The sequence below is a fragment of the Lottia gigantea genome (genome assembly GCF_000327385.1).
Source record: "Lottia gigantea unplaced genomic scaffold LOTGIsca_36, whole genome shotgun sequence".
Taxonomy (NCBI): domain Eukaryota; kingdom Metazoa; phylum Mollusca; class Gastropoda; family Lottiidae; genus Lottia; species Lottia gigantea.
The window spans coordinates 2,262,143-2,290,016 of record NW_008709220.1 but is presented as its reverse complement, the minus strand read 5'-3'; the positions used below and the strand labels follow the sequence as shown (position 1 = coordinate 2,290,016).

The 27,874-nt window shown below is 33.3% G+C and overlaps 1 protein-coding gene across 1 annotated transcript; it reads right to left on the bottom strand.

The window, feature by feature from the left end:
* Nucleotides 1-81: 81 nt before the first annotated feature.
* Nucleotides 82-10,843, bottom strand: LOTGIDRAFT_162919 (hypothetical protein; the record flags this gene model as incomplete). The annotated part of the gene is made up of 6 exons (XM_009058938.1): nucleotides 82-2,881; nucleotides 3,102-3,234; nucleotides 3,940-4,140; nucleotides 5,919-6,732; nucleotides 7,272-7,537; nucleotides 10,810-10,843. 6 exons carry the CDS (start codon nucleotides 10,841-10,843, stop codon nucleotides 82-84), a joined length of 4,248 nt encoding a protein of 1,415 aa, XP_009057186.1.
* Nucleotides 10,844-27,874: the final 17,031 nt, after the last annotated feature.

Here is a 27,874-nt window from a genome sequence, read left to right as displayed (position 1 = left end):
CACTTCTACGCTTGGAGGTTGACCATTACCATCCTGGAAGGAATTCTTATTCTATAACGCAAACAAACAGACGTCAAACTCTCAAACATCAGTAGCTAATCGCATTTCACTTTCTGAATCTGTTTTCTTATTGGACATTGACTTAATCGTAGATTTGATTGAGTCTAAAATGGACGTTACGGCTTTATCGTCCACAACTTTACGTCCTGATAAACTAGACCGACTGCTGCGTTGGACGGGGAGAGGTTGAGACAATTTAGCACCAAGCAACGGATCATTTTCAACGTTCAGTTTTTGACGACTTCCAGTAGCTTCAGACACAGATTTATTCAACGATGACATGGAATTTGTACGTAACGAATCACGAGAACTCAAAAAATCTTCTTTGTCTTCAAAGATTGGATCGAAACGAATATAAGTCGAGGAACGATGTTCTTTATTTTTAGATTTGTCTGCTTTAGGTGATTTGGGTGATTTGGGTGATTTTGAGGAGCGGTTTGATTCAGGCGATGGTGAAGTCGTGGGTCGAAGTAACGACTCAATTTCTGATTTTACGTTCATTTTCTTTTTTGAACTGTTGATCGTTGCAAATAAATTGCTGGCACTTTTTAAACTGAATTTCCGATCTCCTGAGTAGTCTTTCAACTGATCTATATCAGTTATCCCCCTTCTTCTTGAATCCTTTTTGCCGTCTGGTAAGGAGGACGTAGAATTTCTGGCTAATGGATTGTCGTTTCCAGGCACACTATCTCTCATGGCAACAGAATATGATGTAGCACGTCCCATGGCATCAAAAGGGGCAACAACTCCATTTGTTTTACGGACTGCGATGCGATATGAATCGGCACGGATTACGTTAGGGTCTGGTTCAGGCGTCACTGGAGTGGCTGGTGTCCTTGGTGATGATGAGGTTGACTTCACGGAACCAGTTGATTTACGTTTTAAACTCGATTGATCAACTTCTCTTGATTTCGAATGAGGATTGGTCAACTCGTTTGCATCAGTTCTCATGGCAACACGGTATGAATCTGAACGAGATGAATTCAATGAGGTATCCTGACTTTGACCTGTGTATGTAGATGAATGAGACGTAGTAGGCCAGGATTCAGAATGAGGCAGATGACCTTGTGAGTTGTTAACGATGACTACGGCAGGACTGACTGGAGCAGATAGTTGAGACGTCAGATTAGGTTTAGAATTCCGTCTCTCGCGTTTTAACGTTCCTGAATCCGATTTGATGCTGTTACTATTTATATCCTTGCTGTTTAATTCCACACCAGCGGCTGCAGCAATCAACGCTGACGACACACGATAAGTATCCGTTGGACGAGCACTGACTTTTGACATACCGTCGTTTTCATTCAAGGTCAAGGTTGAATTGGTCGGAGTCGAGAAAGGGCTAGACATGCTCACGTATGTAATACTGTTGTCAATGTCTGACAGCGCTAAGGAGCTGGTACTTGATAAATTGTCATTTGAGCGTTGTTTTAAACCTTGACTCATATCCATATAGCCTCCGTCATTTTCACACAATGATGAGATGGATAACGAACTAGCTGAAATTTCTGACGGAGCACGAATTGGGAAACCTTTGAGGTTACTCACTGCGTAGTGATTTGTTGGAGTTGATGTGGATATATTTTTTCTATAATGAATGACCTGAGGTCGGCTATCTGCTGACGTTGACCTTGAACTTTCATCTTGACGACCTTTAGGGGTCACAGTAATGGTTGGTTGATATTTGATGGGAATGGTAGAAGGTTTCTGATTGGATGTTGAATTGTCATCCATGAATGGAATGGTTAACTGATAACTCTCACTATTGGTCGAATCGTAGGCATTCACCACAGGGTCAAAGTTCAAAGTTTTTGACATTTTTGATGAATCACTTTGCTCCGATTTCAAAATACCAGATTTCTGAGATCGTGGCCATGAATTTGATTGGTCACCAGTGTCCTCTTCCCAATTTTTCTTGCTGAGATATTTTCGTGTCCTTGGCAACGTGTTCCCTGAATGATTATGAGCACATTTTGATTTCACTTTTTCCGATTCTTCTTCAGGAATTGTGTCAAATTCCAGAATTTCTGGCGACTCTGGTTGAGATTTTGGCGACTCACGAATTTCCTCACCGCTGTCTGAAGGTGACACAGAACACCATGATGGATAAGCTAAGGACGTAGAAATCTGAGTTTTCAATTTTAATCTTGCATATATTGTCTCTTGATCAGATTCTGAAAACGAAGAGTCGTAACATTGTTTCCCAGACGTACTCAGACTTGAATTACTTCCATCACTCACTGCGGGGCTACCATTACCGATTTCAAACGTTGATTCAGAGATCGGAACGCTGACGTTAGTTATCGAACATGTCCGTCTGGGAGTAGGGGGAGGTAACTTCCCAGATACTCGTTTTAAAACTGTTCTTTTTCCTGGCCCCAGAGATTGTCCTGGCCCAGAAGTCGGACGAAAGATAACGCTATCGATAGTATTCGAACTTCCCATTCCAAATAAATTCAAATTTTCTTTGGTTGGTGAGAGATCATCTTCTCCTGCCAGGTTTCCGTTGCTATGACGAAGCCCACTGTCTGTATGGAAGGAAGTAAAGAAGCCATCTTGGTCGACAGAAAATTCTGAAAATTCATCATCTAATTTTGGTTGCTTTAAATCTGGTGACTGCATGTCTAAAGCTAGAATATTCTGGCGAGTCAGTCTGGATAGCGAGTTCAATGTGGTGGCATCTGATGATGTCACATCCTCTCGGCTTGCAGCTCGTAGCGCCAAACTCTTCAACCATTGGTCAGTTTCTAGTTTTGTATATTGTTCTGACTCTGTATCAGCATCACGTGAAATATTGCCCTCTTTATATGTTGAGGTACCAGTTCTGAAATGATTAATTAAAATTGTTCTTGTAATCATAATTTAGGAGTTAAAAATGGTAAACACAAATGTGGACGTGGAAGGTCGTTGAAGGACTGGTTGTTAAATTGAGTAGTTTATCAGAACATTGACAAAATCCAGAAGTACATGTAGGCCTTCTAGAAATTTATCTTGATTAATGACAATAAAATAAAAAATAAACAACATAAAGGGAGGTAACTTACCTGTTGTCAGAAAATGATGGAGAATCTCGTCCTGAATCACGCCCTAGAGAATAGGCAGAATACGTTGATGGCATACTGGATTTACCTGATTCTACAGAATGTCTGTTACTATAGCTGCTGGCACTCCAATGTCCTGGAATTCAAAATATAAGATTTAATAATCTTCACTCATTAATTCCAGTTGACCCAGCTGTAAATGGGTATAGATAATCCAGGAAAGATCATAGCCAAGAGTTTTGGCCAAGGATCAGCTGATAGAAAGGATCCTTGTGAATCTAAGTTGTTATCATTGTAAAATATGGTTGTTTCTTCTTAATGTCATGTGTCTGGTATATATAGAGGTAATGAATATTCATTCTACTCCAAATAGAATCAGACCAGTTGTCAATAGAAAAGAAAGAAATAATAGAAAGAAGCGTAAGATATAAGTATATTCTAACTCTAATATCAAGTTTATTTTGTGTGAATTTCATCTTATCAATTAAATTCACTTTTTCACCACCATATTGATAATATCCATATATCTAGCGCTCGGCCCTGTTGACAGGAATGAATTGGTGCTGAAGCTCAGATTTTGTACTCATTTCTGATAATTTTGAGGTGCAAAAAACGTATCAAAATCTATATCTTTTTGATTTTATATAAAGAAACTGTAAATGAATCAATCTCTGCTGAACTGAAGAAGATTTTGCTGGGGCCCGGCCCTTACAGACCCCACGCTAAATATAAGGGCTACTTGTTCCTCTTTATCTATGTCTATTTCTCTCTATCTTATAAACAATATAAATAGATATCTTTGCTCAACTTAAAAAACATTCAGACATCAAATCCCACTAACCTGAAGATGAATGACGTTCTTCTTTTGGTCTGCGTTTAGAAATTTCCCTCAATTTGACAGCAGTTGTCCAGTCTTTTGGTAAACTCTCCCACGGGAAGTCATATTTCTTGGCCTGTGCCTTTGGCAGTGTGTTACTCTCGAAGTAATAATATGTTCCTGGTCCTATAGATTTCTCCGATCCACTGGCGGTACTCATTATTCCTGGAAGTAGAAATGAAATGAATGGAGTTTTACGTCTTGTTTTTCTGCAGCATGTTGGCTAATGAAGACGGGTCTGGAAGTAGAATCTATAATTATAAAATCATATGGCATAATACATTCATCAACAACATTCAGTTTGTTCAAATCACTTTCAATTTTATATTTCTTTAACAAGAAAAAACTGAAGTCTGGTGATAAATATGATTCAATTAAACATTAAATCTTTGTTTTATTATCGGTCTTGGATGCAGTTGGCAGCTTTCAGTGAAGTTTGAAAACAGTTTGTGAAATATCCAAATATCTTGTCTTGACTTCAAGTTTTTAATTAATTGGCACGACACGAATAGAGGTGTTTTGTAACATCTTGTTAATCATATTCCTAGTGTTTTAGATACTAGCAGATTTTTAGAAAAGACCTGTTATAATTTCTGAAGATATTTAATGTTGCTATGATACAACTAACATGTAAATATTCCTGTAGAAAAATTAGTAAGAATACCGTTCATTTTACTGATATCTTCTGATCAGATACGTTTTAATAAATATAATGAAAATGAAGATTTAGTTGGGATATCTTTTAATTCATGTTTGAAAATCTTAACCTAAGCTCAGTTAATCAGAACAAACCAATCAATTATTGTTTTTATAGTTGACACCAAGCAGTTATAATAATTGTCACTGAAAATGCCTTGAAAGTTTGAAATTATTGAAGATTATCAACTGATACTAAAATAACACCCTAATCCTATTGTTTTTGTTTATATTGTTCAAGGTGTTTTAATATAAATGACTAATCTTAAGAAGTTGTTTTTAATGAAATCTGTCAGAATTTGATTAAAGCTAATCCAATCAAGTTAAGTCTATCTTAAACTGATTGATATAAATATTTATTTTCCTGTGCTCAGTTTTCTTCTTTTAAAAAATCTTAAATCACTAAGGCAAAGATTTCTTCGTCTGTCCAGGGTTCTGTATTCACTGGCATACGATCCAATCAAATTTGTCCACTCTGTGATACAAGAATGATGGCTTTTACTGTCAAGGTATAAGACTTTCCATGAATAATAGAGACAATGAACAATGGAATCTGACCTAATAAAATAGACATTAATTGATATTCTGTATGAGAGCTGTATTTAATCTCTGTGGAGTTATCTGCCCTTTTTAAACAAAATTTATGAAAAGTTCACTCCATAAACAATCTAATTATTGTCTGAGCAAAGTAAAAAGTTTTTTATCATTTTTCCCATTATTTTTTATGAGAATTGGAATATCAGCCTAAAAATACTACTGGTTGTTGATAAAAATATAAACATAAGCAAACATTTTGTCTTCAAAACATGTTTTTACAGAGGACAATTTTCAGCCAAAATTTGTGACTTTTGAGTTTAAATTTGGAGGAGAGAAATAAGTCCCTTTTCAATGTAAAGTTACAAAAATATTATCTTTATCAACACAAATACTATTTGATATTCTCATTCTCTTGAAAAATATCGAAAAAATTCAAAAAACTTTTTAATTTGCTCAGACAATAGACAATATTATTAATCAATTGAAAAAACTTGTATATTTCTTTGTATCGATATGGAAACTGTATTTACTAAGTGTCCAGTCAGAACAGATTTAAAAAAAGATTCAAAAGAAAAAGATAAAATATTTTCTTTTTTCATGCAAAACAATACTAAAATTTTACTGGTCAACTGGGTTTGGAAACTGACAGTGTAAAGGAAGATCAGGTATATATTATAGTGAGTAAGAATCAACTTGTAAATATTACTCACCATCAGGCATACTGGCAGCGTTAGATATATTATTGGTACTCTGAGCTTTTGTACTTGACTCTGCTTCAGGGGCGTTAAATTCAAGGGAATCCAGGTCCAATGATTTCGGTCTAGATCTGGAAATATTACTAGAGATATTCTGGGCGATGGATTTGATCTTGTTTCCGATGATGCTAGAACGTTTTGTTGCCCGGGAGAATCTACTGGACGCCATGGATGTCACGCTACGACTCAAACTCATGTTGCTGGCGAAACTTGACGTCGTTGCCGACTCATTTCGTGGAGTTTCATTGGTTGTATGCTTTGGTTTAATGCATCTTGGAAGTGATCTTGTTCGACGGCATGGAAGAAATTTCATGTATCTTGGTTCTTTGTTCAGATTTTCTTGTTCCAATAGCTCCTCATATTTAGCGTCAATTTCATCGAAATATTGAGCCATGATTTCATCTCGTTTTGGTTCGTCTTCTGTGTCAAGGTCGTCAAAACTGTAGGAACGAGGCTGAATTCGACCAGGAACTCGCTTCTCTTTTTCAAACGTGTGAATCTCTTGAAGAATATGATCTGTTGCTCCGGAAACTGTCCGTCTGCGTTTTCTTCCTTTCTCAAATTTTAACGACTCTCGGAATGAACACATTCTGTGGAAGGTGGAACCTGAGGTATCTATGACAACAGTGCTTGGAGTTTTAGTAGGAGTTAGTTCCCCCTCTTCATTTTGTTCTTGATCATCCAGATTGAAGTTGTCTACGGCGATGGTTTTTGGTCGATCTCGAAGCTTGAGTTTCTTATACTCTTTCTTGAAAGATACCACTGGCATCTAGAAAACATTCAAAATATGAAATGAAATAAATGGGAGTTATAAATCCTAATTTTCTGCACCTTTATGGGCAAGTCAATGCAGTGTGCAATGGGGGAAATTTGCCAGAACAGCAGCATTAGTCTACTCTTTCTTGATTTCCAATTATCAAGTGAACTTTAACACAAGTTTATTGTCCCCATCTGAATGACAATAATATTCTACAGTATAAGAACTGTCAACGCAAATTATAGCTAAAATCTATAGCATTTCAATTTCCAACTGTTGAGGGAACTTTAACGAGCACAGCCTGTAGCACACAGGGCCTCGTCCCATCTGAACGACTTGACGCTGTTCATCCGACCTGCACTGACATGTAGAAACTGGGTTGAATAATCTAAAGGTATTATCTTTACCTATTCCAGGATTGAACTCTGGACCTTCAGGTTAGCAAAAAGTTCATTAGTTGCTACCAATATATTGCCAATATGTTGTTTTTGGATTTTCCAGTTTCTTTCCGTGATGCAGATATTTTTTTATTAATCAAAATTGTCACATACCTTTCTATTGAGACTGAGATCAGGAGATTTGAGTTTGGCTTCATTATGGAACACAGGCCACAGTTTAAATAATATAGAACTATATAGACCATCTTTACGATAGGCGTCAGCTCCTCGCAGAACTTTCGCTGGTGTGACGTCTGCTAGGGTATACTGGTCTTTAATACATTGTGGTCTAGAATCGGCAGTAAACATGTGACAATCGTAACCATGGTAAGCAGCGTGATGTTCATCAACTCGTGAAAATTTCTTTAAATCTCCTACAGCTGTAAATATAGAAATAAAAAGTTGAGTATAAATTGAAGTAAAAATTAAGCTAAAAATATTTAACCAAAATGGGTCTGAATTCTCAAAAGAATCTTGTCCTGAGATTTTTGCCTGATTTCAGTTTTTTGAGCCATTTTGTCGTCATTTTAAAAGTATATATCATCTTATGATAATAATCCTTACAACGTTTCAACAATTTACATCTAGAATCTGTTATTAGATGAGTTATCTGCACTTAAATATATCTACAATTTTAATTGACACTAATTTTTAATCTTTTACCATAAAAATTATTTTTTGAAAAAAAAATTCAATGAGTCATAAATTCTTGTTCAATAAAAAATAACAAGCAGTCACGACCCAGTGAAAATATGACCCACAAGTTTACAACCACTATAGAGAAAGTTAAACATCACTAGAGATCATTCAGGTGTTTCTTTTATTATACAAACACTTTCAAATCAATAAAAAGATCTCAATTTGAGGGAGAAGTGGGTGGGGGGAGTGGGGCAACAGTAGATGGGGAAGAGACAGAATGGTAAGGGGGTGCCTAGAGTCTACTTGATGCCGGCCCCCAAAACTCTTTCATTATCTACTAGGTGAACAAGCTGTACAGAAAACAGCAATATTCATTGGACAGTTCTTTTGAGAGTCTAGGGTCTGCTCCATATCAGCCCTAAAAAATCGTTTAAACTAAAATTAGAGTCAAACTATTGATAAATAAAGTTCTCACGCAGCCGGAGAGTCGTAAAGCCCCGCTTGAATGAGTTCACACTATAAAAATACTGAACGATTCAATCATATTTTATATCTTTATTCAAATTGATTTTTAATTTATTTAATATTCAGAATTAATCATTACCTTTATTGAAAGTTTTTCTTCTACTCAATTATAAAAACACGAGGCTGAGTTTAATTAGGGTTCAGAAGTACGTTATGTAATTATATTTTAGAAATAATTTTTATGTCAAGAAAACTTTAAAAATAATTGGTCGTGTTTTTGTCAAAGAAATAAAGTTTTTACAGATATTGTGTATATTTTTTAATGGTTATTTTTTTAGTATAAGGTGAACGATATGACTGCAGGGTAAATAGATATATCATTCATTCATTGAAGCCTCACCACGAGAAAACAGACATAAAAGATTTGAGATATTTTAAACGACAAAATTTGACAAGTAAACAATGTTATGACAGTGAATGAACTCTACGATCAATCGAAGGTGGAGCAGAGATATTTGAGCATGACCAGGTGCACATTTAAACTCTAAAATTAGATACAGCTTGAGAAACCAGACGGAAATGAAATGAAATGAATGGAGTTTTATGTCCTACTCTTCTGCAACTTGTGGGCTAGAGAAACCAGACGGAGCAAGATGTTTGTCTGGTCAACAATACTTTATTACATCATAACAGAATAGTGACAGCACCAAGCAACCAAACAGAAGTTATTAAATTTGAAGTTGATATTTTGTTTTGAATGTAACCATACATTATATCTTTTTTGCATTGATTTCTATATATAATTCACAGTAATTAGATTTTCTCTAACACAGAAAGGTGTAGACACACAAGCGATCTTGGTCCTGACTAGAATCTTGAGTAAATCTTGCATGTGCACGTGCTTCCACGACAAGATTATCATTTCCCTGACATGATTTATAATATCAAAGTTTGATATTTGTCTCCGATAGTTTTAATGTCTGTGAGACAGACCGTCATCATCCAATCAGATTCCTTTTCCTTTCAATTGCATGCTCTGCACGTGATTATCAACAAGGTGGAAAACGACCAGCTGGAGATTTTTGTCTCCCCCTGTGCCTCTACCAGTCACTTAAACTCAAGACAACACTGTATTCGTTGTTATTTTTACTACTTAACTTTACAAACGAACAATATTCATTCACCAGAAAATGTAATTAAGATATAGGCTACCCGTTTTCTCACCACAATTCACAATAATCCTTTCAATACAGATGAAAAGAAATTGTAATTTGCACTGATATTGAACAGGTCAAGACACTTAGAGTGACTCTTTCATCACAAAAACTATGACAGAGTTTTATTCATGTTGTCAGACCCTTTTAATAATATTTCACAGAGGTTATTAATAATATCATGACCCAGTCAAAAACTGTTATATATTACTATATATTGTTAATATTAGTATTACTGTGGGTGGGTGTAGCACGCCCTTTTACCTACTTAGAACATTTAGTTCAATCAGAAAACAGGAAAGTACAGCGTGAAAGTACAGTCCCGCCTTATAATAATATTACTGTGGGTGGGTGTAGCATGCCAGGATGTACGATTTTTCAACCCGGTTTTTTCCTGTAGGTTGGAGGGGCTGACATGGAAAAAGCTTCTAATTCTTTGGACGGGACAATAAACTGAGGCCCCGTGTGCTACAGGCTGTGCACGTTCAAGATTCCTCGACAGTTGGAAATTGAAAAAGAGTAGGCCAATTTCACTGCCCTGGCAAAATTTCCCTCATGGCACACTGCAAGGCATTGCCCTTCTTCATTAGCCCACAAGGAGTAAAAAAGTAGGACGTAAAACTCCATTCATTTCATTTTTTGAAATTGATTGAGTCAGATTAAAAATACTTTCCAATACATGCAGTGTGAAATGAGGGAAACTGTGATAAGATCAAGTGTACATAGTTCTAAAAAATCAGCCTTAAGGACTTATTGAAATAAATTATGTCAGATTAAAAATACTTTCCAATAAAGTCATGTTATTAGGATAAATCATTGGCCTCCATTGAAAAAAACAGGTTGAAACTATAAAAATGTTTTATCAATAGGTATTATTATAACTTGATGATTTTACACCTAAAACTTGTAGGTTATTCAGTCAATATTACCTAGTCTACCTTATTAACATTTATTAGAGCAAGCCCTAAAACTTGAGGGTCAGGTATTTAACTTAAAGGTTTTGAGATGGTGAATTGCTTTAAGTGGAATTACAGGAACCAGAGACGTCTGACTGAAAATTAGAATGGTGAAAATTGATGCTATTATTGTCCCTGATGTCATGAAATATGTGGGAATAATATTATATATAGTTTGTAGGTTGTAGGTTATATTTGTATTTGCAAACAATAATTCAGTTTTTATATCAGACTCAATGAATTCTTAATACTAAAAAATTATCAAAACTCCTGATGATTCTGATTTGACTAACCAAGATGCAAAGTGGCAATCGGGTATTTTGGAAGAGAGGGCATGCATCCTCTAACGAACAACTCAGAATATCCAACCTTTCCTACCTTTTTTAGATTTCTTAATCCTAATACAATCCATGGTTATCTTAATATCATCTTAAATACCTAGCTCATGTATTAAACCTTGGATGCTTATAACTGTGAGTTGGAATACTGTTACTAGGATCTCCGAGGAGTTGTCTAACAAGTTATAAAACTGAGTTTACTGATAGCCTAGAGGGTTGACTTGGTAAAATTACTGTATATATTATAATAATATCAGATCGGTTAAAAACATCACCTCTTTCTCTCTGGTCCACTACACTCTTATCAACTTTTATTTTATTTTTTATCTTTTTTTTAACTTAAAGAGATTGTAAGAGGTTTTCTTATACCACTGATAGAATCAATTTGCATATTCCAATTTTCAATCAGATGTCTGTAGTTCTTGCAATTCCACATAAACAATGCATTTTCATGACGTCACTATCGCAAAGGAATTATATATCAATTGCAGCATGGTGATGTTGCTATGGTGATGTATAGTTTAAGTGGAATTACAAGAACCACACAGGGCCTCGGTTTAATGTCCCATCCGAACGACTAGATGCTTTTTCCATGTTAGCCCTTCTTACCTGTATCACTGACATGTGGAAACCCAGTTTAAAAATCCAAAGGTATCATCTCAACCTATGTCCAGATTGAACCCTGTTGCATATATTCAAGGTTCTGTAGCTGTTTGCAAAACCATAAAACTTTTTTTTTTTGAGAAAATTCATTCAAGGATAACCCCATATTTTGTTTACATGAAAAATCCAGCCAAGTCTCTTTAAAGTTTATTATCGACAAACAGCCAACAATCAGTGACTTGTGACTTTAATGTCAGCCCCTCCTGATCACCCTCCTCGCTTGAGTTCTCACTCTCAATAACATCATTCAATATCAACTTAATATAGGCTCCATTTAACACGCAGTCAGTCAAAACAAATTTCATACAAAATTTCCTCATTGCAAACTGCATGGCATTGCCAGTCTTCATTAACTCCATTTAAAAAGTAGCATATAAAACCAAAGTATCTATCATTTTAATGTTACCTCAGTCAAATCATTTTCATCCTGAAATGGGTCTGTTGTCTGAAGATCTCTACTTGTCAAACTTTAGTAGTTAGTAGGGATACAGGCTGAAATAGATCAGTTGTCTGAAGATTACATAGTGTGAAACTCTGAGTAACAACACCATGTTTGTTTTTTAGACTTAGTTTTAATATTTCTAATTTTAGATTAAGTTAAATATTTAAGAATAAGGAAAAGATCAGAATTAGTAATTTAAGGAATTTGACATGATTTGAATTTTAAGAAAATTTATACATTTCATGAGACAAATCTCTCTCCCAATATCACCTATATTACATAAAAAACAAAAACATTTTAGGCTTAAGACGGTATTGTGACAAGATTGATATTGTATAAAGCTGATAGAGAAATTGGCAGACTGAGATGATAGACAACTTCGACAGTTTAAATCACCCATTGTAGTCTTCATCGTCAATATCCTGTACCATCAATCATATAGACTTTATTATCCAGACTGAAATAACATAGTAATATGAAATGAAAGACTGGGTAATAGAGACTAATGTTGGAAAGAGAGTGCATCTATTGTAAAAGTCAGATACATGGCCTTTATTTCAAAGTTTATTTTGATTTTTGAAGACTAAAGGGAGACAACTCTAACTATTTAACATCTGTTTGATAATGTAGGATGTAGGTAAAATCATTACATGGTTCCTGCAATTCCACTAAAACTAAATGATGACGACATTATAAATCACAAAGGCCTCATACAAGCATATTTAGTGACATCATCAAACACTTAGTTTTAGTGGAATAGCAGGAAACACAGATGTCTGATTGAAAATTAGAATGATGTAAATTTATGCTCACAGTGTCTCAGATATACATAAAAAAAGGAGAAAAACTTTTTACAATCCCTTAAAATAACCTAATCCTGATTAAAGACAAACATCAATATGGGGAAAATCACAAGAAATTAGAAACGGTAAATTTAATCTCTGATTTTATCAGTTCCTCAAATATCAGAAATTCTAGAGATAAAAATAATATACACGAGTTGAGATATAATCACCTGGATTAGAGATTAGGCTGGGGGGATTAGGATAATCTTATTGGTTTAGATTATCTTTCACATAATCTTGATCTTCTTGTTCAATATGGGCCGAATTTCAAACTTTAAAACCCCCTCTCTTCGTCACCTCCATACCCCGTTTTAACATCATATTTATTGTTATTTGTAACATGGACCAAGCGTATCACACTCTTATTCTGGAATATTATTATTAAATTCTAGTAATCCTCTCATTGGTCAATCTCTAAAATCTAATTTGAATTTAGTTTTCTTATCCAATCAGATTATTTCTCTCAGATTTATAATCTGGGATGACAGTGGTCTGGTATTAGCATTATTTTCACTCAAGAGAGTTTTTAATATTTGACTAGGAAATTACGATACTTAAAAACCAAAAATCATAACTTGATAACTATTATATTGACAAGCGTTGTTTACAGTCAACCAATAAATATAGCCAACACAAACACTAACCATAGACAATCAACCAATACAAACATAGCTTACATTGACAGCATACCCTTACTGGCCAATCAAAACACTTCTAACATACTGTTTATAGACAACCAATACAAATACACCTAACATTGACAGCATACATTTACTAGCCAACCACAACACTTGTTATATATTGACATAACAACTACTTGACATCCAATCATAACCTATTTAACAATTATCAGTATACAAACTGACCAATAAAAACACTTGTAACATTATCAAGTGCTGGTCAACAAGTTACAAGATTTTGAAAGTAAATTTACCTTCCCTAAGAAAGAATTCAGAATGTGTAACAAAATTCTCCACTAAGCTAATAATACAATATTGTTTTCCGAGAGACAATAAGGAGTGGTTTCATAAAAGGTCACACATATTTTCATATTTCATTTTCTGAATACCTTTTCCTCCAAACTTGTCGTACTGGAGATTGTTCTCGAACATTTTACTCAATCTCAGTGTTCCAGTCTTCTGATGTATGCTTTTGCATACTTTCTATTTCATCGAAAATTCCACAGTAAAAGATGGCCGGCTGTTTAAAATTTGTAGAATAAGAATATTTTGAAAACTGAAATCAACACAGGAAGTGACAACTAGAAATAATAATAAGAATTTTTAATTTAATAATTTATTGGAGCCTATTAGAGTGCTTTCATTTTGAAATTCTCAAATAACGACTGAAAACTATGATGAAGATGACTTCAAAATAAAAACCAAAATATTTAAATATAATGTAATATTGAACTATTCCTTGGCACCTTTAAAGATGGGTTCCCTCATTTTTATTTATGAAAATGAAAATGCTTATACCAGACTGTACATACATGGACATTTATGATTGGTTAAAACTCTTAATTATATGCAATATGCAACATAATGATATGATTAAAAATACATGATAACTCATTGGAAACACCAATTAATCTAATAGTGCGCATAATTTGACACTAAAATATAAGGAAACCCAGAAAGGATTTTGAATGGCTAAGAACTGGAACTTTTATCCCAGATAACTGAAACTTGACAGGAAATGTTTTGAATTTTGATTTGACTATAAATATTGATGGGATTGTAAATCAGATTGGCATGACAAGCAGACGGACAAGTCCTGGTCATCAGGTGTTGAAACAAGATAAATTATTTAAATTAGAGGTCAGATAGAGGTCAGTACGTGACAGATGGACAGTGCACGTGTGGTAGACAGTGATGTCCAGGTAGAGACAACAGTTGTCATGTAGCAATTAACGTCCAGTCCTATGTAAACAATGAAACATAATGTAGACACTAATGTCCAGGTAAGGACTGAAGTTGTCATGTAGTAGTCATCTTCCAGTACTGTAAAAACAATAGAGATTAAGCCCACTGGATTTTATTTTCAGCAGAAGGCACTGGCAGAGTGTTTGCAACAATAGATGACTTAGGCCTAGTCACTAATATCCAGTCAGGTAAAAGCGAGTTAACAATATAAATGTTGCAATCATCAAGGCAAATTCAAGCAATGTAGTATTTGTTAGTGAAAGTATTGGCCATGGCATTGAATTTTGTGTTATCTTGAACAGGTTTCGAACCCACAGCACCTGCTCAATTGGCAAAGGTAATTCCAACTCCCTATCAACTGAGCTATTCCCCTGTCACTGTGGTAGTCAGAATAGTCCAGACACAAATGTCAATTGAAGTGAACACAATAGAGGTGTGTAGTCACATGTGTCAAGACAAAAAAAAAACAATGGAGTTTAATTTACTGTGGATTAAGGTAAAACAATGAGTTTAAGATCGGTGGCAATATGTCAATAAAATACCGTGGACATCAATAGAACAACATTTTAACAACCATACGAACAGCACAGAGTCTTCCAATCTGAACCAATCCAACTACCAACTACTACGACTACTAACAACTACCTAGTTTGTGATATCAGCATCCGCTTGAAGCGGACACATTATCTATATTGCACATCATCAGAACAACTTGATTCAGGCTAGAGATAAATTGAAATGACACTGGGTTGAGAAATTTGACAGGGCTGAGAAATTTGACAGGGCTGAGAAATTGGACAGGGTTCTATGATCTTAACAAGTTCGTTGGTAGAGTAAATTAAACTTTGCAGATTAAGTTAATATATTTACATTTCATTGTCACGTGCTACAGTAAACCCATGTGAAAAATTTGCATTCATTTACCAATTTGAATTAACACGCAAAAAATCTACATTCAATCCTTAATTGAATATAAGCATTAAAACAATACTGATAATCTTAGATAATCTGACTTTGTGGTGATAAAAATATAACTTTCTCTAAAAATAAATTTCAAATTGATACAACTAACAAACTTGCAAAGATAATAGGGAGAAAATGGTAATACTTGTTGTTAAATTAAAACCAAATTTTCAAAAAAAGATGCCATGTTTGCTAGATTTGACACGGATCTAAACAGGAAGAGCCATTGTTGTCAAACTCTCTGAAAGAAACGGGACTTCATCATAACAAGAGAATCTTTCATTCAAGTTATTTTCAATCAGAATAATTCAAAACTCTCTAAATCAATTATACATTTTCATTTCTATTTGAATATTAATTTAGTCAAAAAGTTAATCAATCAATTAAGAAGTACAAAGCATGATTATGGAGATGATTGACTGTCTAAACAGATGATGGTGATGAGGTTTTAATCTAAAATCTAACATGAAAGACTTACTGTGGAAGAAAACAGAGGTTTAAATACAGAGATGAATTTATAATGAGCTATAGAACATGTTAAACATCTGTTTCCATGCTTTATTGACTTTTATTCATATTTCACAATGTAGATACAAATTGATTGAACATCTCATTAACATTAATTAGGTTTTAATAATTTTAATTTAACTTCAGTTGAGTTGGTCAGAAACCTGTTAGAATTTAGTACATTAGAAGTTAGGTACAGTCCTCCAGCAAGAATACTATGAAAAGTTCATTAGCTACTACTAATATTTCATCAATATGTTGTTTGGATTTTGAGTTTCACTAGTACTTGGTTTATTTATTGTAATACTAGAGCACGCAGAGTGCTTAATATTTGTCAGCACTTAAAGACATTGGCTAACAAAATTGTAATTTAATTTAATAAGTTTGAAATTTAGTTCTATACCAGTCGTTCCCAACCTATTTCAGCCTTCACACCTCTGGAGCAATCACCTGGACCTTTCACACACCCAAAATTTGTTTCATCCACATTTCCAGCATGTGATGATGTGAGGTGCTCTCCCAATTCAAAATAAATTATTCTCTAACACCAGTTGGCTACACCACTGACACCCTAGTCCCACATCCCCAGGGGGTGAAAACACCCTAGAATGGGAACCAGGAATCTATACACTGCTGTCACACTGGGAAGGCATCCTAGTATTAGTACAGCAATTTATTATTGGCTCAGAGCAAGTTAAGAACAAAAAGCTTCTAAATCTGAAGATGACTATTATGCTGGAGACAGGAAAGAGCATATCGTGATGAATTTTAAAATTGTTCATGTCTCTGAGGATTTTTATGTCTCGTTCAGATTGCCAGCATAAATGTATGTCCAGTGATGTGTTTGGCGCATAGTAGGTATATTAAGCCCATCTAGTTTGTGATATTGTTTATAAATCATTATGATTTATTGTTTATTTAATTGTTGTTTGTTTATTATGCTATTTTCATTCCTTCGTCACTTTAAATAAATGGCATTATCACACACTATCTGGTTTTGATTTATCATGGGAGAGGGTGAGGAAAGGGAGAACACAAATAATGTTGGATATTCTAACCAATGATTTACGCTTGCCATTAAATACACTTGTCTGCCCTGATGTAGAAATTCATTTTCGATTAAAATTCAAAAATCAGGTGCAAAACTATGCTTGCCTCCCCAGCATAAAAGTGAATTTTTAATGAAACTATAAAAGTCTTAATTATTACAAGTCATCATCAGGTTTTAATGTTAAAGTTATAAATTCTTTATTTCTTGTGACAATAGTTGAGTTTTAATATCAACTTGTATCACACTTCAATCAGAATCAAAATAAACAGAGTTTTATATCCTATTGTTCTTCATCTTCTGGGGCTAATGAATACAATCAAGGCTATGCAGTGTGCAATGAGGGAAATTTTTCTAAGATACACCTGGTATACCCCTACTTTTTTCAACAGTTTCTAACAGAATAATCAAATAGATCCAAACACGTGTTTTGGGATTATATGTTTAAGTTGTCTAGTAAGCTACCAGCTGTTATCCACTGCTTAGATCAACGAAAGAGATATAATATTTCATCACTATGATCAGGTCAAATTTAATTATATTCTGAAAGTTCTGAAAAGTTCATAAGCTGCTACCAATGTTTCATCAAAATGTTGTTTTGGATTTAGGGTGTTTCATTTAGTGGTTTGGGTCGTTAGTACTTTGTTTATTGTATTCTCCAAGATGCTACCAATTGCTAGCAGTCAATCGCAAAAAATTTTCCTGAATCAGAATGACTGATAGAATATTACTTGAATATTTTAACTTAATTTTATTTTTATATTTGAAAGTTTATGGCATATAAAAGTCATATATTGATGTAAAATGCAAATAAATATCATAATTAATCTTACCTGACATTATTACAGACATTCTATTGGTTGATTTCTAGATTATTTATATACAGTATCACAATGTAATACAATGTTGTTTTAATATTCCTGATGTCATGTTGATTGTATAAATTATACTACAATATTTCAATATAACTTTTTACTTCCAATTAATTTCACCATATACAATATAGTACAATATATCACAATGTTCTGGGGTTTTATTGAGAATTTATACAAACTAACACAATGTATTACACCAAACATCTATTAAATAATCAATTACTGTTTATCTATCCTTAAATTATCTTAATTTCAATATTCTTGTTTTCTTAATGAGAAATATACTACTATATGTTAATAAACAGACAATTCCAGCTAAAAACAAACAGCTTCACTCTTCTTTGAATTTTACCAAAGTGTCAATGACAACTAAGAACATCTAACTCTTTCAGATTCAATTCTTTAACGATTCCTTCAAATCAATATCATTCAAATATCACTGCACAAAAATACATGTTATTTTTACAATTCAACAAAACTAATCGATTTCTCTGAAGATAGCTGAACCAAAGAAATCAACTTACAAAATAATTCATTTATAAAGTTACAGTTGCTGAACAAGTTTCTATTTTTAATAATTGATATTAACAACTGACTGGAAACTTCTACTGATTAAATCAACCATAGTTTCTACAGGATAAATAGACAGCAGTTTGTTTTCAGAACATCTCAAAATACAATGGTTCATATTAATATAGTTTCTACAGGATAAATAGACAGCGATTTGTTTCTCAAAATACAATGGTTCATATCATTAAGCCACATTTTAGTTTTCAAAATATAAAGCACAAATTTTCTCTCAATACACTGAAAGTTGTAGGAATTGCAACTGTATTTTCCATTCAAATTAACTTTTATATTCTTCAAAATGTCCACGTGAAAGTTGTACATTACCGTCACAAGAAAAGGGTAAGTTTCTAAATGATCCAAAATAAATTCATACGTTTACTCTGATTAACCTCACAATCACTTCACATTGAATATTACCACAATAAAAACTTTAAAACTTAGTTATAAAATATCCAAAAGTATATAATATGAGAATGTTCTCAAAGCAAAATCACCAAGTTATTAACTAGGTCAGCACAAAATAATCTTATAGTTTTTAACTGAAGTTATCAATCCATATACAAACCCTCTCATCCAATCATTTCATTTCATCATCCAATCACAAACTAGATTATACTAATTAAAATATTTAAATATTTAAAACACCAGAAAGTGACAAGTCGCCTCCAACTACTTAATGACTGATCGTCAAGTGAAAATATTTTTACTGCAGGTTGTTTGAATGAAACATGTCTGAAACACCTGACAGTTATACATATTACAGTTTTAAATAAACAGGTTTTAAAACTCGTTAGAAGTTCTCTCAAGGATTTTAAACTTATTTCACATTAAGAGGTTCAGATGAGTCTTCAAAGATGACAACACATCAGAGTTTCATACTGGTTAAAAGTTCACACAACATTTAAAATCTAATTCACATTAATATCATCCACGAGAGACCAGTAAGGTGATATCAGGACGGTCATGTTTAAACCCTAAAAACCACACTCAGAATATTCTCCTTATATGCCTAAAATTTTAAACTATATTTACCCTCAAAAGAAGCAATAAGAAAAGACATAAAGATACTATGAAAACAGAAAGATTTAAAACAGATTAGACTACTTTAAAAATGACACCAACAAAAACGGTTCTATTAAATTAAGTAATCTTAAAAACCAACAATAACCCAGATTTAAAGATTAAAAGATTTAATTCAAGTTGATCAGATGTCTAAACTTTAATATGTTAATTTGACACACTAATAATCTTCTTGTCATTACAGTAATTATTAAAACATTAATTAAAATTCAGATTTTAGAATTAAATTAAATCAAGTCAAGAGATGACATTTACTAAGAAATGAGAAATAGAACAAAAGGTTTAAAGACTTAGAGGGGCAGTTGAGCCATTTTTGGGGGGTTGATTTGAATCTTGATAATATGTAAATAGTCTTCAGAATTACTAGAAATGTACGAAAATCATATAATTCCTTTAAAAATACTTCAAATTAGGAATTTTACTCACAATTTGTACAAAATTTATAATTTCAGTGAAAGAATGAAAGTATCAGTTTTTTTAATAATCTATTATCATAATCTTTTTGATTTTTTGGTTTTCGGACTACGAGTACCAATTTCCATTTTAACATATTAACCATAACATTCATGAACATTGCTTTAATCCTGTGCCTTCTGTTGAATAGTAACTTGTTACCTTTCAACCACCTTAATCTCTTATTACACTACTACAGGTCATATCCAACAAAAACTGAATTTTTTTTTTTCGAGTCAATCACATCAGAATGAGAGTCACTACAATATAGTAATATTTTCAAACAAAAACTTCACAATACCAAAAAATATCCAATAAAATCTACTCCAGTAATGTAGCACTATCCAGCAATATGAAATACATCCAATATGATACAATGATCACTTACAATTAACCATCATAAAGATTTTCCTTTTTCATCTGTCATCCAAAAATTGGTTAACACAATCTATAAATTTCTAACACAGTTACTAAGTGTCAGACTATTTGCAATGTTTAGTTTTTTTTTTGAAAAAACAAGCCTTGACTAGTAAAATAATATTACCTTTCTACAAGATCAAAAAAAATATTACCTGTTAAAAACTTTAATTACCTTTGTTTACCTGGACCAATCAGGTGTTGACATTTTTTATTCAGGTAAAATCCTTGTTAATTACATTTTAATTAGTGTTGATTATTTTTATACTATTATTGAGGATCTCATCAGGCCCAAATACTACCTAATTACAGGATTCTATCACTTTGATCTCTGAACCCCTCTCATTCCCTACTCAATCAACTCCTTAATTAATAACTGACCCCTGACCTCTCTAATTATCAATCATATTTTAATTAAGCTGATTAGAAATCACCTGCACTTTTGCCAGAAATGAATGGAATGGTCCCAATGGTCATGTTTTAAAAATTAGGCCTTTAGTACAAATTGGCATGGAAAGAAGTTTTTGGCTAGACTCTCAAAATTAAACAAAATGTCATTTTAATAATCTTAATATTATATTGATTAAAATTGTGTGAAACAAGAACCAAATAAATTATACTGAGTTTTATAACAACCTCTAAAAAAGTCAAGAGTTTGTCCAGACTTCTTCTGTCTGATGAAAAAGGTTAAATATAAGATATTAGGGTGATTAAATAAATAAGATATGGATATAGATAGATACTTCTGGTAATAATTTCAATATCTATATCCTGTGCTTGTAATATACTGTTGAAAGATTATTAGGGTGATTGAAAATAACAAGTTACTATTGAATAAAGGCACAGTAGGGTTAAGAATGTAAGAGTAAGAGTTAATGTAAGGTAAAGATGATTAATATTGATATTATTAGAAAATGTATTACGGTGTATTACTATGTATTACTAGACAGGTAATAGTATTATTGACAGACCTTCAGACAAATCTTTATATCAACTTTCACTTAGTCCCTATTTATATATATATTGCCAAGTTTTTGCTCTGTTTTGTGAGGTTTTTTAGTTTACACAGTATTTTATTTCTATGTACAATGTACTAAATACAGAAAATATAAATGAATAGATAAATTCTGTGAGGTGTTACTTCTCCAGCCATCAGGGTGAAATATGAAGAATTGAAATACATTTTTGGTGCCAAAAGAAATACGCTATCATATAAAATGTAATGGAATTAAAATATATGATCTGAAGAAAGAACTATGCAATGTTATTTGGTACTACTAATCATGGGTGCTAGAGTTTTATAGGGATGATAAATTAATACTTTTAGAGAATAAGTTAAATTAATAAGATAAATCAGTAATTAATTTCTCGTCAAGATAAACCATCTCAGGTGGGGGGATGTCATTATCGGATCAGACAGGATTATCCAAATCCCCTCCCCCAGGTGGTTCAATCTGGGGTCAGGTGTGTACCTACCCTCAACCTAGATTCAGACCAGACATCTTTTGCCCTTTCTGATGTCCATATAATAAGAAAGCAGATAAAATAGGTGACTTCTATTAAAGTAAATGCACTCGGAAAGAACACACAAAAGTTGTTATATCTATTTATTATTGAAATGTCCATGGTAATGTTCTAATTATGTAAATATCCAAGATAACTAGTAGATTATATTTTATTATTATTACACTTGACAACTCAATACAGGATAATATCGTTTATATACCTTTCTAGGAAACTGACTAAAAATACTTTTCATAAATGAATTAATATTTACTCCAAAATTCTGCCTTTTGAATCTTTCTTAAAGGGACAGATGCGCCATTTTGGGGAATCGATTCCAGTCTTGAATTTATGTATATAGTCTTTAGAACTACTAGAAATATAGAAAATCCCATAATTCCTTCAAAAAATACTTCAATTAAATATCAAATGACATCGTATTTACTTTAATTACTACTAATTTACATTTTTCCAGTAATGAATACATCGTTAATTAGAAAATACTATTTTGATATGACAAATATTGAATGACATCGCTTTATTGGACTTTACATACTACTTATATTTAGAAATAGATATAGCTTTATAGAACAACAATCACTGGTTAAAGTTTTATGCAACGTTTCAACGTGTTTCCCCCGTCGTCTTCAGGCACTAGGTCTCAGGTCTATATATCGTGTTCACAATCGCTAAATGCCATTTCAAGACTTTATTTATATTTACCGTAATTTCTGATTTTTAACCACTTTTTGATTTAGGAAATGTAAAATAGTAAAAATCTGTACAAGCAAGACAATTCCATTAATCAAAATTCTCGTCCAAAGTATGAGTAAATGTAAATATATAGTAATGGTAAATATTGAGATATCTTTATAATTTTATTTGTGGAGAATCGACATTATTTAACAATTATCAATATTTACCATCATTTTTTATATTTGTCCAATTCTTGACTTAGTAAATGGTCAATATTTAGTATATTTGGAGACTAGTTGAAGGAAACTAACATTAAAATACCATCAATTTAACAATAATAATATTTTCATCTTCAACTGGTCAATTAACTTTGATCTCTATACTAATATCATTTATAGACAGTGTTATAATATTACTTGTTACTTGGTCATTTCGTTTTCATTACTTCAGGCAGTTACTGTAGACCTCAGTGGCTCAGTGAGTCAAACACCAGAGGGACTATTTTCAATCCTGGCACTTGTAGCTATATATCTTCAAATTTTTCAACTCAGTTTCTCCATTAGTGATGCAGGTCAGAGAGACTGTAAAGCATAAAGCATCTAGTCATTCAAATGGGACAATAAACTGAGGCCCAATGCTTCAGACTATGGACATTGAAGATCTGATTTTGCAATCACTGCTACCAAAGTTAAGCACAATACCATTTGATAAACCCTGGTCTAACGTATCTGAATATTCTAGAGTGGACTCTGAGCTATCTCAGGATCAGCCCCACCCAGCTAGAAGTTTGACTTGTAGGTAATAAAACTAAAGAGTCTAGAGACGACCTACCCCTAGGATCAGCCCCACCCTGCTAGAAGTTTGACTTGTCGGTAATAAAACTAAAGAGTCTAGAGAGGACCTAACCTAGGATCAGCCCTACCCAGCTAGAAGTTTGACTTGTCGGTAATAAAACTAAAGAGTCTAGAGACGACCTACCCCTAGGATCAGCCCTACCCAGCTAGAAGTTTGACCTGTGGGTAATAAAACTAAAGAGTGTAAAAGTGTTTGTCCAATCAATAAAGAGCCGGTTATTGTCAAGTGGTCAGTTAAACACACATCATTAAAATATTAATAGCTTCACAACCTACACTACATCATGGACTGGATAGGGGTGTGCAATTATTCACAACCTACACTGGACAGGGGGATAGGGGTGTGCAATTATTCACAAAATAACAGTCTGGGCCAGGTTGTTCAACTAATTGTTCAATATATAACCAATGGTTAAATATAATGCCATTGTTAGAATAATGACAAGTTGAACAACCGGGGGCCAGACGTGTGAATTGCCAGTTGACATGACCCTTCGTTATCACCCCACGGATAGAATAACCAGCGTAGGTTTCTTATCTATAGGATCAATCACACACAGATAAACTTTTTGAGCTTTCTAGAGTTGCACACCTCTATCCTAAATGCCCAATAAGATGACAGATGATGGTGATAATAAACCAATTAAAGATCAATATTCAATAAAAACCACCCAGTCCTGTCAATCTATAACCTGTATATAGTTTTACTGCAAGGGACAGGTATAATGTGAGTGACTGCAGGGGACAGGGATGATTTGAGTGACTGCAGGGGACAGGTATGATGAGTACTGCCTGAAGCGACAGAGATGATAAAATGTGAATATATATAAAGCTGGTCACTGCTGGGAACTGTATTAAACAGTATAAAGGAGATTGTGAGATAATAATAAATTGATACATAATCCATATATATAGTACTAAACTCACTATACTCTAAATCAGAGAAATAAAATGAAATGAATGGAGTTCTACGTCCTACTTTTCTGCACCATGTGGGCTAATGAAGATGGGCAACGCCATGCAGGGTGCAATGAGGGAAATTTTGCCAGGACAGAAGCATTAGCCTTGCTCTTTCTCGATTTCCAACTGTCGAGAGATCTTTAACGTGCACAGCCTGTAGCACACGGGGCCTCGGTTTATTGTCCCATCCGAAAGGACTAGACGCGTTTTCCATGTCAGCCCCTCTTACCTGCATCACTGACAGGGGGAAACCGGGTTGAAAAATCCGAAGGTATTATCTCGACCTATGCTGGGATTGAACACTGGACCTTCAGGTTAGCGAGCAAGCGTCTAACTCGCTGAGCCACCGCGGCTCCCTCTAAATCAGAGAAGGAAATTGTTGGAACTATCTTAGACTTTAACTGTCAGAGTTGACATTGCTAATTGTATTTAATTAGCCTTAATTTTCTAGTATATAATTAAAACACAGGAAGTCATTACAGGTGGCAGACAGCTACTTTAATCTGTAGACAGGTAGAGGTCAAGTCAAGGTCATACGAATATTAATTAACATGTTTAAGCTAATTATTGTTGACAAGTTGTAAACAAAACATTGCAACATAATCCAACTTCTAAAGATATCCTAATCTTCTTTGAAGTAAGTTGTTTACCTATTATTATAAAAACAAATATTACATTGAAGATCTGTAGTTGTCAAATACGAACATTATTAAATACAAACTCATTAAATACGAACATCATTAAATACGGACATTATTAAATACGAACATTATTAAATACGAACATCATTAAATACAAACATCATTAAATACGAACATTATTAAATACAATGACAAGTTATTCTTAAAGTATTCAAAGTCAGTGTTCAAGGGACAGATTTGCTATTTACAGGAGTTGATTGGGGATTGATTTGAGTCTTCAGAAGTACTAGAAATATACGAAAATCATTCAAAAATATGTAAGAATTTCTTTTTCTATTTCTATAGATGTCTTTTCTATAAATAACAGAGTCTCGAGAAAAAGCAGATAATTCTGGACACACATGGATTTGAAGCCTCAAATTTTGATGATAAGTTGTGAACACTGACTGATTAACATAGCTAAAAAAATTCCCAATTCTGAGCCTAAGGTATGATTGCTCTACCAGATGGCTTACCTGTCCCTTTTCAACGTAACTCTTTCAATGCCTTTTATTGAAATCAAAATGTTAGTGGCTTACTCTTTTTGAAACACCTGATGGTACTTCTCAGTTGAAGAGTCCAATTAATTCACTTAATTTTGTCATGCTTTGGACAAGTATTTTGGTTTCTGGAATTAATTTGTTTGTACTTGCTTGTTAATCTGAAAACCCCCGTGTTTTATCTTTTATAATGAATTGAGTGAATTTCAAAAATAAACAAAAGATTTTCACAAAGGTCACAAATGAATTAGAAAGGAAATTAACCCAAAAAATTCCCAAACATCTGAAATATTTGAGGTCGGAAAATGATGTGAAAAATTTGAGGTCGGCAACTGATGTGAAAGGTCATGAAAGGTCATGGAGAGCAGGAAGGTGGTGTTTTTTATTTCAAAGGTTGCATTATCACCTTCATGTTACATTCACCACCATATATTTACCTGACATGTTGTTACTATAGTAACCAAAATAATCCAGGTAAAACAAATTGATAGATCATGTACCTTCAGTTCAAAATATGATCTTCTCAAATAAAACATTCAGTGAAAATAGTTGTCTATTGTCAACAAGGAAACAAAATCTCTTGAAATTGAACGATAATTAAGATAGTAAAGGGCAAAATTGTGAGAATCAGTTACATCTATCTGATAATAAAAATAAACAGAGAATATTTGAAAAAATAACAAAAAATACAAAATCACGATGAGCACTAGATCAAAAAGGGTAAATTTTTGATAATTTTTGAATAGCCTTTGAGAGATTTTTGATCAAAAAATAATAAATAGCTATAAAAAACTTTGTATCTTGGAAGATTCCTAAAACCAGTGGGAAAGTAAGATTGTCATCTCCTAGGCGATTAGATGCCATGGGTTTGAATCTTCATCAAATAATAAACATTCTGATTTGATGAGCAGTTCTTCAGCATGTCACCATGGTGTTGTTTTCAACCTGTATCACCTTCTAACTGTAGGTACAATTACTAACTTCAGTAGACTGATAGTTATTAAAATTAACAGTTTTACTTTATAATAAACACATCATTAACAGCAGTATTGATACAACCATATATATTCTTAGTACAAGGACATCTTAGAACTCTCGGCTCTGTTGTTAAACTTGTGGTTATTTTAACAATGGCGTTATGTTTAATTAGATTGTTTTGAGAATACTCAGCCAGATATTAAAGTTAGAAGTCTGTTTTAAATGGAAACAATTTGAATAGATTGAAAATTGACAGTAAAAACTCTTCTATAACACAAACATCAATAACATTTCAGATTGACAAAAATTTTAATGTAAAAAAGAATTGAGAAGAGTGACCAATATGGTAGAAATTAGGAATCAATTTTCACAGAGATACTACAATTTGAATACTTGACTGGAAAACATGACTAATCTTGAATATTGACAGTAAAACTCTGGAATAATACACAATCCACATAACAATAACCAGTTAAATACAGGCTAATACAGGGTCAATATCATTCAATATATGATAGAGAGGGTCCAATTGGTTGGTCTGATTTGCCCTGAATTTAGCCAAAATGAACAGGGGCCTCGACTTGTTTCCAAAACCCTATTTAATATAACGTACAAATTATATCTATATAATCAATGAATAAAATATTATTTAAACCAAAGTAGACTAAAAGTATTGTTTTTTTATTTCACTAACATATTTGTTTGACTTGATTCTGTAGGACATGGGGTTTTTCAAACCAACCATATCAAATCAAACCAGACAATGGGGTAGATGTAGAGTTTTTGTTTGTGGTTTAAGAAGGTTATTGTTAAATTGTTGTAGGGTAAACATTGTTGTTAGTCGTAGAAACAGACCCTCACCAGGATTAGACAATATACCACCCCATGTCCGACTGTTCACTCATTCAATGTATGTATATAGAACTCCTAACGAGAGCCAGGTAAATCAATTTTACAAGACAGTGGTTTCTCATGATTGATTTCTATTATTTCCTATTTGGTTTTCAGATTTACAGAACAGCAGTTTGTCACGATGGTACACCAGTTCTCTTTGGTTATCAGATTTAGGTTGAACAAGACTTTTTAGGATCCTGAAGCCACGTTTGGCTATTGACTGTATATAAAACAGAACTCTTTACTAATGAA